The 12,800-nt window shown below is 41.2% G+C and overlaps 2 protein-coding genes and 1 long non-coding RNA gene across 3 annotated transcripts; 1 reads left to right on the top strand and 2 right to left on the bottom strand.

Annotated features, from left to right (window-relative positions):
- Positions 1-6,874: 6,874 nt before the first annotated feature.
- On the top strand, positions 6,875-8,158 carry LOC131318697 (uncharacterized). Its single transcript, XR_009197785.1, has 3 exons — positions 6,875-6,944; positions 7,583-7,930; positions 8,016-8,158. It is a non-coding gene; the product is annotated as an uncharacterized LOC131318697 (long non-coding RNA).
- Positions 8,159-10,035: 1,877 nt separating this feature from the next.
- Positions 10,036-10,617, bottom strand: LOC131321142 (uncharacterized). Its single transcript, XM_058352149.1, has 2 exons — positions 10,262-10,617; positions 10,036-10,176 (listed from the first exon to the last, which is right to left on the bottom strand). The coding sequence occupies exons 1-2, from the start codon at positions 10,601-10,603 to the stop codon at positions 10,036-10,038; spliced, it is 483 nt and encodes a 160-aa protein (XP_058208132.1). The 5' UTR covers positions 10,604-10,617.
- An 882-nt stretch (positions 10,618-11,499) lies between these two features.
- On the bottom strand, positions 11,500-12,800 carry LOC131321141 (uncharacterized). The gene is made up of 2 exons (XM_058352147.1): positions 12,332-12,800; positions 11,500-12,212 (listed from the first exon to the last, which is right to left on the bottom strand). The coding sequence occupies exons 1-2, from the start codon at positions 12,798-12,800 to the stop codon at positions 11,500-11,502; spliced, it is 1,182 nt and encodes a 393-aa protein (XP_058208130.1).

The following is a 12,800-nucleotide window of genomic DNA, read 5'->3' as shown; positions in this document are numbered from 1 at the left end:
GTGGACTGTGAAGTTCGAATGGTGAGCTTCTCGGAGCACGGCTTCTTGAAGAGCTCCGATATTAGGCACAAACACTTTCCCCTTGAATCTTAGGCTGTTGTCCTTCTCCATTGTCCATCCTGGTAGCGCCTTTCCTTCTCGGATTCGATACCGGATGAACTCACAGTCCTGCTCATAGGTTTGGGCCAGTAATATTTCTCGGTGAAGTGCTGGTTCCGCAACTAGAGCGTACAATCAAGCGTTCCCATTTTCTGACGACGGTTGCAGGTTGAACTCGTTGAGAGTATCTACCATCTCCCATTCCTTAATGGTTGTTTTGACCTTTTGCGCCTTCTCCTTTCGGCTTAGAGCATCAGCTACCACATTGGCCTTGCCAGGGTGATATTGCAACGTAAACTTGTAGTCCTCCAAGTATTCCATCCATCGACGCTGCCTCAGATTCAACTCCTTCTGAGTGAATAGGTACTTGAGGCTCTTGTGGTCGGTAAAAACTTCGAATTGTTCTCCCCACAAATAGTAACGCCAGATTTTGAGGGCGAATACTACTGCAGCTAATTCTAAGTCGTGGGTGGGGTAATTCCTCTCATGTGGTTGGAGTTGTCGTGATCCATAGGCTACAACCTTTCCGTTCTGCATCAGCACACATCCCAAGCCATCTCTTGACGCGTCGCAATTGACCGTATAATCTACACCTCGCTCGGGAATGATGAGTACTGGTGCACTAGTTAGTCTCTTCTTCAGCTCCTGGAAGGATTTCTCGCAGGCTTCATTCCAATCCAGCTTTACTCCTTTCTAAGTCAGCCTGGTCATGGGTTTGGCTAAGGTCGAGAAATTTGGTATGAATCTCCGGTAATATCCCGCCAATCCTAAGAAACTCCTGATTTCAAAAATTGAGGTGGGCTGTTTCCAGTTCAGCATGGCTTCGACTTTACTTTCGTCCACCGCGATTCCTTCCTTGGATACTACGTGCCCCAAGAACTTAACCACTTCTAGCCAAAACTCGCATTTACTTGCCTTGGCGTAAAGTTGGTTATCTCAGAGTACTTGTAGTGCTATTCGAAGGTGTTCCTCGTGCTCTTCTTTATTGGCAGAGTATATCAAGATGTCGTCAATGAACACCATTACAAATTTGTCTAAGTAGGGTTGAAAGATCTAGTTCATGAGACACATGAATACCGCCGGAGTGTTAGTCAATCCAAACGGCATCACTACAAACTCGTAGTGCTCGTATCTAGTGTGGAAGGCTGTCTTGGCGATATCTTCATCTCGGATCCTCAACTGATGATAGCCTGATCGGAGATCAATCTTAGAAAAGAAGGTTGCTCCTCTTAACTGATCAAATAGGTCATCGATCCTAGGCAGTGGGTATCGGTTCTTGACCGTAACTTGGTTCAACTTCCTATAGTCAATGCATAGTCGCAGTGTTCCTTCCTTCTTTTTCACGAACAATGTAGGCGCTCCCCATGGTGATGTACTTGGCCTGATGAACCCTTTGTCCAGTAGCTCTTTCAACTGGATCTTGAGCTCATTTAGTTCTGCGGGTGCCATACGATATGGTGCCATCGAGATTGGTGCTGTCCCTGGTTGGAGTTCTATAGAGAAGTCTATCTCTCTTTGGGGTGGTAAGCCCGAAAGTTCTTTAAGGAAAACGCCGGCGTACTCACACACGATGTGCGGTAATCCCAGTTCCATCCGATCGGTTTCTTCCATTTGGAGACTAGCTAGCCATCCAAACAGTTGATTCTGCCACCTGGATCTCTTCGTCGTCGAGCTTGCCGTTTGTCTATCCCCCTTAAAACGGAAACGAATCCCTTCTGGGGTGTAAGCTGTCACCGTCTTTTGATGACAACCTATGACTGCTTGGTGAGCCGATAGCCAGTCCATCCCTAGGATTACGTCGAAGTCTGCCATGTTGATCACTCTGAGGTCGCAGGTCAGGCGCAAGTTGGCTACTTCTATCTCGCACCCTCTACACACTAGATTAACAGCTATACTCCCCCCCAACGGCGATGTTACTCTCTCGCTCATACTTAGGGGTTCTGTTTCTAGTGCTAAAGCATTTACACAGACAGTGGATATAAAGGAATGCGATGCCCTAGAATCAAATAAGGCTTGTACGCAGGTACTATACAATAGTAGCGTACCTTGGATCATGGAGGGTTCCTGCTCCTGCTCCTCAGTCTGTAGTGCAAAGATACATCCTCCAATGCCCTGCTGAGCCCCTATGGGCTGCTTCCCCTTGTCCTGCCCATTTTGTAGCTGCTGCGGCGGGTTCCCGGGGCTTGGCTTCCCAAATCCAGCCTGTCCCAGCTGCTGAATTCTTTGGCTTCCAAAATTCACATTCCTTCCCTTCTGGAGTTGGGGGCATTCCCGCTTGTAGTGGCCCATGGCTTGACAGTTGAAGCATTACACGGATGCTTTGTTTTGACCGACTCTCTGCGGTTCACCACGCCCTGGTGCATTAGTCTTCCAAGGTTGGTTGCCTTGGGTCGGGGTAAAGGGTTTGGTAGGGCAGGGTCCGCCGTTGTTGGAAGGTTGAGTTCGGATAGGTCCGCCAGTGTTGCTTGTTGCCTTCCTCCATCGGGCTTTGAAGTCATTTTCCTCACTCTCCAGTCAAAGAGCACACTTCACGGCACCGGCATAAGTGGGAAAGGCTTAAGACACCACAGCCTTTCTAGCAGTTGTCAGCCCCCATTCAAACCTTATCGCTTTCTTGTCCTCCGTTGCTATGGCGGCTAGGGCGTAGCGGGATAGTTCCTCGAACTTGGCCGCGTATTGGGTAACTGTCATCGTTCCTTGTTTCAGGTTTAAAAACTCTTGTTCCTTGACCAAACGAAGAGGGGTGGGGAAGTACTTGTCAAGAAATAGGGTCTCGAACTCGGCGAATGTCATGGTGGCTATGGCATGGGTTGCCTCCATCAGATCCCACCAATAATGGGCCTCTCCTTTCAGCTGGTACGTGGCTAAGGCCACACGATCTCCATTTCGGGTAATCTCCAAGGTGTTCAGGATCACCTTAACTTCCTTCAGCCACGGTGGGGTTGGTATCTCCATTGAAGGTCGGAGGTCGGCGTTTGCAAAATTCATTCATTGCTCGGGTTCGGGTCATAGGTTCATCATCGCGGTTTTGGTTTCGGGGGTTGGCGTTTAAGGCAGTTACGAGTGCTTGCATGATTTGAGCTAGGTTGGGGTTAGTATTAGAGGATTCACCGTTCTCATATCCTAATCCACTGCGTGGGTTCACCATCTATGAGTAAAAATTGAAAATGGGGTTTTAGTCTACTTAAAAAATTTCCTTTTGTAAACGCAATTTATCATATAATATGCAACAGTACTCTTAAAACACGACAAGCTTTTCATAGATAAGCATAATATTATAATCATAAGCATAGAGTTCTACTATAAAACAAGTAGACTTAAAACAAGATTCCTAATACAAGTTGAAAATGATCCTACACAATCCTACTACATAATCCTTAACATCCTACATCCCGAAGGATTACAACGGTTACTAGATTTATTCTAGGTGCGCTTAGGTAGTATCCTTGGCCTTTACGAATCTTTTGGGGTCTCATCCTCCTCGAGATTCTCTTCATCTATAGGGTTTTCTTCCTCAGTCACCTTATTGGTGTCCCCTTTGTCACCGACTTCTTCCTCCTCATCACCAACCTCAAAGTCCTGCATCGGGGGTAGGACACCAAAGAACTCATGGAAGGCATACAAGACTGGGAACATTTCAGGAAACCAAGGGCCTTCCTCCACGGGATTAGGGGTGTTCTGCTGCACTCTTTGGAAATCTCTCTTCTATGCAAGTACAGCGGCAATGAAGTCGGGATCTTCCAATTTGTGGGCCGTCAGGGTTTCTATGGTATTTCTGGGTTGGTAGGCTTCGACTAAAAAATCGACTAGATATTTCATCTTTAAGCAAAAGTAAAAACTTTAATGGGGTAAGGATGATTTGGTACCCAATTAGGTTTTAAAAACAAGTATGGAATCATAAGCTAAAAGGAAACACACAACTTCATTATTTAAAGGGGTGGATACAACGTAGATGGCTTATAATAGCCTAATCCTACCGCTTCCTATTTACAACAAACGATCCACCACTTCTTAAACCTTCCTAACCAATCTAGAAGATATTTGGGAATTCAACCCGATATGCACCAATGTCGGTCTCATAAGGTGGTGGTGGTACATCTTCGGAGTCAGCAGTTATGTCCATGACTTCGGGCTCCGCTCCTAGGAATGCTAGTTCCTCCTCGTCAGATTCTTCACCCTCATCTCCCCAAATCTCTAAGTCCTCGTCGTCGGACGACCAATCTGAATTTGGTGCTTGCATCAAGTGCTGCCAGTCCGCTCCGTTTATTGGAGGGTCGTTGAACTCCTCGGGGTCCTCTTCAGGGTCTTCGTCGGGATCTTCTTCGGGTTCTTCCGCAGGTTCTCCCTCGGGATCCTCCGCAATCATGTTAACGGGAGGTATCATTGGAACTAGGGCGAGGGCTGCTTCAACATCGTTTCCCTCAATTAGGAACACATCATTGGGGGGTGCTATTTGGACTAGGACAGGTACTGCTTCGGCATCATCCAACTCTTCCTCATTTTCGGGAAATACTAGGGTGCCATGTTCTTGGTAGAAGTCGTTGGTGTAGGGGAAAGCGTAGGGGAAATAAGGGTCTCCCACTAGTTGATGTGTCATGGTTCTTATGGTGCTTGCAAGCTGGCGAGCTTCAGCTAGTAGGTTGATTTGGTAGGTACTCAAGGGATTCATCTACAAGGACAGAGTTTTAAACCTCAATTAGTAACGTCCTATGACAGAGTAACACTTAAGAAGATTTGAATCTAAGTTCCACTTCCGATCCTTGATTTAAGTCATCATCCAATTTTTTGGGAATTCCCAGCTCGGTGGTACTGCCAATTTCCACACCTTGCTTCAATCCAAAGATTGTTTTGTCAGAATTCCACCCAATTTGGGACGGTAAACTTAAACTCAATTCACGTTTGTGCAACGGTCAAACTATCTCATGGTTCTACCCATCCTACCCATGGCCGAGGTTTTGAACCTAAAGCTTTGATACCAAGTTGTAACGCCCCCAATTTTGGGTACGTTAATAAGGCATTTATTACATAAATAAAGAGAGTCTAGCTCATTATTACATCTTAAACAAAGGGTACATTTATTCAACAAAGGAGCTCGCTAGGATGGAGAGCAAGATGGAGTATAGTTAGGAACCCTAGCTTCTTCCCTTGTTGAATAAATGTACCTTTTTGTTTATGATGTAATAATGAGCCAGACTCTCTTATTTATGTAATAAAATGCCCTATTAACGTACCCAAAATTGGGGGCGTTACACAAGCCTTCTCATGCCAACTCTAACAACCTTCCTCCTCCATGCCAAATTTCAAAAAATGACAGTTTGAATAATTTAATTTGACATAAGAATTGACATTAAGGGTTGGAGAGAGATAGCTTGATGTCAAATAAATAGAATTTGGCATAAGGGTTGGAAAGGAAGGCTTTGATATCAAATTGGAGATGCCAAAATGCCACATCAGCCTTCAAAAAAAATTGACATCCCCAATTTGATGTCAAGGGTCGGTGGTGTGCTCGCTGTATACTTTTATGGTTTATCAGAGCTCTAGGATGAATGCCCTTGTGGTTTTCTCTACAAGGTATACTTCGATGCTTTCTTTTGTCACTTCTTTTGGTCTTTGGACTTAAAAAGAACAACATTAGGAATCTGCTATTTCTGTGTGGATGCTCAATTGATCATAAAATCTGCTTAGTTGTATGTTCAACCCACTCACTGGTCTATATCCCTTGTTATCTCCTATGTACTGGATAGTTTTTCATTTCTTAGCATGCTGGCTTATACTCTATAGCCTTCATTTTTAGACAAGTAGATTCTTAGTGGTAAATGAACGTCCTTTTAGTTATCTATGCACAAGCTAATTGGGGATGAATGATCATGAGCAGATGTGTATGTTTTATCTCTTTTAATATTCTGTTACTTTATTTTGTTCTTTTCAATTGATCTTCTTGATTTATTGTACTTAATTTTTTTTAATCAGCAGTATCTTGTAGTTGTTTAGGAAAAAATATGATCATATTTAGCACTTGTGCATTATGTTGAGGTTTATATATCAAAATCAATTGTACGATTCTGCTTCCATGGGCATGTTGATGTATTATGTTTCTTGTTGTCATGTTGTCATAAATGAAATATACTGCTTTTGGCAACCAAAAAAAAACTTTGTTCATGGTATACAACTATATTGATACGTTGGCAAGAAAATCCTTTCATTCCGTAAAATTTGTATATAACAAAAAAAACTTTGTTCATGGTATATATGTTTTTTTTTTTTTTTTGCTAAGCTGATACAAGAGGAATGGAAAAGAAAGACAATAGACATAGAAACAAACAAAAACAAGGGAAATGGCTATGGGGGTGTTTGGTAACCTTTTTATTTTTCAGTTTTTGGTTTTGATTCACTTTTTTGAAAAATAATGTAAAAAACTTGTTTTGTAACATATTTTTACATTTTTGTTTTTATTTTCACTTTTAAGAATTTCTAGAAATTATGAAAACTAGAAAAGGGAGTTTTACCCGGTTTTAAAAACAGAAGTTCGGCCTTGTCGATCCCAATCGTTTTTCTCTGGCGATGTTTTGGTACGCTCTTCCCTCCCTCTCTTTCTCTCTCGTCTCTCTCTTTCTCTCTCCCTCTCTCTCGTATCTCTTTCTCCATAACTCTCTCGTCTCTCTCTTCCCCTCTCTCCCAGTCTCCTGCAAAACCCTAGATGGATGGATCCCTTTGGGTTTGTGTGTTTGGTCCATTGATATTTGTTCCTCTTTATAAAAGTCAAATTTTGCAGTTGTATATATATAATCTATGTTCTTGTAGATTAATTGAAGAATACAAGCATATTCAACCATTTTGAGGAGAAGGTACAGACTAAATCTATGTTCTTCTGTTGTTACTTCTGCTAGGTTATGATATTGGTTCTGGGTTTTGCGTTCTTTTTTCCTTGCTTAATTGTCATTTGCGCTATGTATGTTTATCAATTGGCCGATTAATCAACCGTGTAGGTAGTTCATCGCAGAAAATCGAAAGACCACTGTGTTTTACTTTTTTAGTCCAGATTTAGGGTTGACAGGGTTTCAAATCACCCCTCCCCATTTTTTGTACCCAGCCTCTGTACCACCTCTAGAATCGTGACATATGTTCATTCCCTCATTATACTCCAACCCTAACACTAGTCCAATTAATCAAAGCCAGTGCTTCCCTCATATGTTCATTCCCGTGAAATGCATTCTGGTTGATATGAGTTATGTGTTAAACAATGGCCTGGGCTTTCATTGAATTGCTTTTTTTCCAAGCTTTTAGTTGATTTTCTAGGGACTTCTTAATCTACTGTTTACTTCCAAGTAAAATAGCTACAACCTACATTCAGCCCTAATCTGTAGGAGTTCAAAAGGAACTTGTTGAACTACATTGTATATGCACTCTCTCAGTGAAAAGTATCCCCTATATCTACTATTTAGATTTGTTTTTGTATCATTGTTTGTTTTTTTGTTATCAAAAGTAGGAAATGGCAAACAATGAGGTTATGGAGGTTAGTGGAGAAAGTTGTGACGGACCATGGTCAACTAGAAATGAGAAAATCTTCATTCGACTCATGGACGAGGAGATTAAATCAAACAAAAGTAGAGAAACTGGCACTTTCACAGCAGAAGCTTGGAAAAGGATTAAGAGTGAGTTGAAAAGGCTAATCGCATACGATTATACAAACGAATAGGTGAAAAAAACGTACTTCGTGCTTCGCATTCTATTCAACACCTTCAACTCATTGAAAGCAAACTTCGGTGTTGGTTGGGATAGCACACTTCTGACCATTACTGCTCCAAACGATGTTTGGGAAAGACTTTTCAAGGTAGGAATTTGTTATCGACGGTTCACTTTAGTCATGATAGAAGATACTATTATATTTCAACTCACGTATAATAATACCATGATAGGTTAATAAAAATGCGAGGAAATTCAAAAAAAAAAAGAGGATGCCATACTACCATGCGTTGTGCCGCATATTTGCGGACACGTCTGCCACTGGAGTGCATGCTCACCCTTCAAACAAAGTCCCCTTTGGTAGTGATAATTCAGATCCAAAATTCAAGATAATCGATGAGCCAGAAGTTGAAAGTGCTGGTGGTTCAAAGACCAAGCCCAAGGCTAAAAATAAGGAGAGAGATTCCATTGCAGCAAGCATTTCAAGTGCCTTAAGCATATTTGCTGAAAACGGAAAGAGGAGGGTTGATGTAATGGAAAAGAAATTGCACTACTCTCATCCCGGCTGTAGTGGGGTGAGTGAAGTATGTCCATAGGGGAAATGGGTATTGGCATTCTTGCTGCCGCAATGAAAGATTGCCAAGCATTGCTTAATACGATGGAGGACTTGGATGAAGATTCGTACAATAAGGTTTTGGAGAAGCTGCATGGTGACGTTCTTTGGAGGCAAATTTTCTTGGATATGCCTAAGAAAAGGAGAATCGCTTGGATCAAAAAACTTTGGACAATCTTAAATTCCAAAAGGACTTGAATTTTTGTTAGGTTTTTCATAAGTTATTATAATTATGTTTTATGCTCCTATGAGGTTGACGTTTGGACGCTGAAATCGTATTTTTCTTTCTAGAACTATTTTTGAGCTGAAAGTCTAATGAAAGTGTTGTTATCTAGTGGCTGGTATGTAAAAAAGTGTGTGTGTGTGTGTGTGTGTGTCTTTACTCTGGAACTACTGCGTTTCTGCTGCATTTAAGACTGTTTTTTGAGTGATATTTGTGTTATATTTATGTTGTTATGTTGCTGAAACAAAAATTTTTGCAATATGGATCCTATATCTAACTTCGACGACAATTCCAAGGATGAAGAGGTGGTGGTTTTGCTAAGTTTGGCACTATATGAATACTATAACATATACATAGACCATAGACCATGTCGAGTATCAATGTTAAGAGGCCATGACTACGTCTTAGAAATCCCCAATGGTCACGAAGATAGGTGTAATCAAAACGTTAGAATGAAGCCTCAAGTGTTCATTGCCTTTTGTGAGGCGTTGAAATTACATGCAAACTTGAAACATTTGCGATACTTGACACTCCAACAGACTTGCTCTTGGATGACACCTATCTTTGTGACCATTGAGAACTTCTAAGATGTAGTCACGGCCCCTTAACATTGATGTTCGACATGGTCTATGATATATGTATATGTTATAGTACTCATATAGTGCCAAACTTAGCAAAACCACCACCTCTTCATCCTCGGAATCGTCATCCTCGGAATCGTCGTCGGAGTCAGATATAGGATCCATATTGCAAAAATTTCTATTTCAGCAACATAACAACATAAATATAACACAAATATCACTCAAAAAATAGTCTTAAACGTAGCAGAAACACAGTAGTTATAGAGCAAAACACACGTACACACACACTTTTAGACTTTCAGCTCAAAAACAGTTCTAGAAAGAAAAATACGATTTCAGCGTCCAAACGTCAACCTCATAGGAGCATAAAACATAATTATAATAACTTATGAAAAACCTAACAAAAATTCAAGTCCTTTCCGGAATTTAAGATTGTCTAAAGTTTTTTGATCCAAGCAATTCTCCTTTTCTCAGGCATATCCAAGAACATTTGCCTCCAAAGAACGTCACCATGCAGCTTCTCCAAAACCTTATTGTACGAATCTTCATCCAAGTCCTCCATAGTATTAAGCAATGCTTGGCACTCTTTCATGTCAGCAGCAAGAGCGCCAATACCCATTTCCCTTATGGACATACTTTCACTCACCCCACTACAGTCGGGATGGAAGCCCTGCAATTTCTTTTCCATTACATTAACCATTCTCTTTCCGTTTTCAGCAAATATGCTTAAGGCACTTGAAATGTTTGCTGCAATGGAATCTCTCCTTATTTTTAGCCTTGGGCTTGGTCTTTGAACCACCAGCACTTTCAACTTATGGCTCATCGATTATCCTGAATTATGGATCTGAACTATCACTACCAGAGGGAACTTTGTTTGAAGGATGAGCATGCACTCCAGTGGCAGATGTGTCCCCGGCACAACTCATGGTAGTATGACATCCCTTTTTCTTTTTGAATGTCCTCACATTTTTATTAACCTATCATGGCATTATTATACGTGAGTTGAAATATAATAGTATCTTCTATCATGACTAAAGTGAACCGTCGATAACAAATTCCTACCTTGAAAAGTCTTTCCCAAACATCGTCTGAAGCAGTAATGGTCAGAAGTGTGCTATCCCAACCAACACCGGAGTTTGCTTTCAATGAGTTGAAGCTGTTGAATAGAATACGAAGCGTGAAGTACTTTCTTTTCACCTGTTCGTTTGTATGATCGTATGCGGTTAGCCTTTTCAACTCACTTTTAATCCTTTTCCATTCTTCTCCTGTGAAAGTGCCAGTTTCTCTACTTTTGTTTGATTTAATCTCCTTGTCCATGAGTCGAATGAAGATTTTCTCATTTCTAGTTGGCCATGGGCCGTCCCAACTTTCTCCACTAACCTCCATAACCTCATTGTTTGCCATTTCCTACTTTTGATAACAAACAAACAGACAATGATACAAAAACAAAGGGCAAATTTCATTGACCTCCCCTGAGGTTTCTGACAAGTGTAGAGACCTCGCCTGAGGTTTCAGTAATTATAGTTACCTCCCTTGCTTTTGCTGACATTGTCAATACGCCCCCTTCCGTTATTATTCCGTTATAAATTTAATAGAACCGGAGGATTCATGATGACATCAGCATTAAACACAACCACAATGCCTATTTTACCCTCCATTGGTCAACCCTTCCAACTGTATGTTTCACACTCCATCCCTCTCTCCCCCTCCTCCCCGTCTCCCAATCTAACATTTTACCTGGAATAAAATTTTTAGTTTTTGTGTTCAAGAAACCAAAACTCCATTATTCACTAGCTTATCACAGTAATCCAAACTCAAAAAAAAATTTGAATTTGAATTAATTTCCTTGACCAACAAGCTCATTTGTGTGGAATCTGTTCATTTGTGAGGAATCTGTTTGGGAAAAAAATTGAAGCAAATATAGCCACAAAGAGAGAAGAGAAGAAGATATAGGGAGTTTCCCCACACCCTACCCGCTATATATCGTCTACATTTCAGCCCGGCTGAAGTCGAATTCCATAAATTTAAACTCAAGACAATGTTTATGCAAAGATATATCGGTGCAAAAACGTTGGATTAAAATCATCTTATTTTTGACACAAATAGATCGACTTGAATGATGTGCGAGATTTAACAAGGTTAAAGTTGCTCCTAAATTTGACAATAAAGTTGGCTTCATCAATTTTTGTAGCAATTTTAACTCACAAGTGGAAATGAAACTTACTAAAAAAATTTGCCAAATAATAATTATGGTAGCCAATTGTGGTGGGTTGTAAATCCCAGTTTTTTTTAATAGAATTTTATTGATAAACAAGAGTGGCATTACATAAAATAGAGACCAAAACTGCAAGGGGGAAAACCACCCAATTTAGACCTAAGCTAGAGGCTTGAGAGGAGGCAATCCAATGAGCAGCCTCATTTCCTATCCGGGGGGTCCAGTTGAAAGAAAGCCTCAGTTCACTAGCAAGCAAACAAATATCACAAATAATTGCCAAAGCTTCCCAAGGAGGAACAAGTTCTGAAACACTTAAAGAAATAAGCTGCGCATTATCATTCTCAATGCAAACAGAGGAAAGGTTCAAAGCTTTGGCGAAAAGGCATGCTTCATGAAGAACAGAGGCCTCTGCAAGGAAAGCCGAAGTAGATGAGATCCTGAATCTTCTCCCATCAACAAGATGACCACGATTATCTCTCAAAATAATTCCACCCCATCCCCTCTTGAGATCCCTGGACCAAGAGGCATCACAATTGATTTTCAGAGAACCAACCCCAAGAGGGATCCAATGGGAAGAAGGTAAAGGTAGGGAAGAATGAAGCGACTGATGGGTAGAGCAAGTGGTCTCAGTAGCTGAAATAAATTCATCCCATGCTCCCATAGCACGAGCAATAGTTGAAATAGGGGATTGTTTCAAGGATTGGAACACAAGATCATTTCTGGCCTTCCAAATAAACCAACACAAAAAGACTGCTTTAGCGAAAATATCAGGCTCCAAATTCCCTTTGTCAATCTCTTCTTTTATTCTCAAAGACCATGCCAAGATAGAACCAATCTCACTTGGAAAAAAAACCCAGCTAGAGAATTAGCAAAAAATACTTTCCTTAACCACTTGTAAAGAAAAAGGATGTGCTCACCTGATTCAATAGCTTTCCCACATCTTTGACAGATTGGCGAGGCTGCACATTTTCTTTGTACCAGATTCTCCTTAGTAGCCAACTTGTTACGACAGGCCCACCACCAAAAGTGCTTCAATTTGGGAGGGATTTTGAGGTTCCACAAAAAATTCCAAAATGAAGGACCAGGAACATTAGACATGGATGGACGCTCGGGTTTAGAAACAATGTAGTCAGACCAAGCCTTGTGGTAACCCCTCTTGACTATATACTTCCCACTAGGGTGAAGACCCCATACGACCGAATCTGCTCCTCCGAGTTTTGATATGGGAATATTAGCCACCGCTTGGACTTTTTCTTCTGATAACACTTGTCTAAGCTTTGCAATTCTCCATTCACCCGAGGTGGGATTGATGAAATCAGCAACTTTTTTATTGGATACCCACAGAGGTTTTGTGGATTGAATGCAGAAAGGGAACCCACTTGTCAT

This window comes from Rhododendron vialii, chromosome 3a (assembly GCF_030253575.1).
Source record: "Rhododendron vialii isolate Sample 1 chromosome 3a, ASM3025357v1".
NCBI classification, from domain to species: domain Eukaryota; kingdom Viridiplantae; phylum Streptophyta; class Magnoliopsida; order Ericales; family Ericaceae; genus Rhododendron; species Rhododendron vialii.
Note: the sequence above shows the minus strand (reverse complement) of the source record. Positions and strands in the feature narration are given on the sequence as shown.

What these genes read in the sequence shown, in the direction of transcription:
- LOC131321142 (XM_058352149.1), bottom strand. Translation starts at nt 10,603, where the DNA reads ATGGCAAACAATGAGGTTATGGAGGTTAGTGGAGAAAGTTGGGACGGC. An exon ending in TTTGGGAAAGACTTTTCAAG is followed by an intron (nt 10,177 to 10,261) that starts GTAGGAATTTGT and finishes ATGCCATGATAG; the next exon opens with GTTAATAAAAATGTGAGGAC.
- LOC131321141 (XM_058352147.1), bottom strand. Translation starts at nt 12,800, where the DNA reads ATGACAAGTGGGTTCCCTTTCTGCATTCAATCCACAAAACCTCTGTGG. An exon ending in TGGGAAAGCTATTGAATCAG is followed by an intron (nt 12,213 to 12,331) that starts GTGAGCACATCC and finishes TGAGAATAAAAG; the next exon opens with AAGAGATTGACAAAGGGAAT.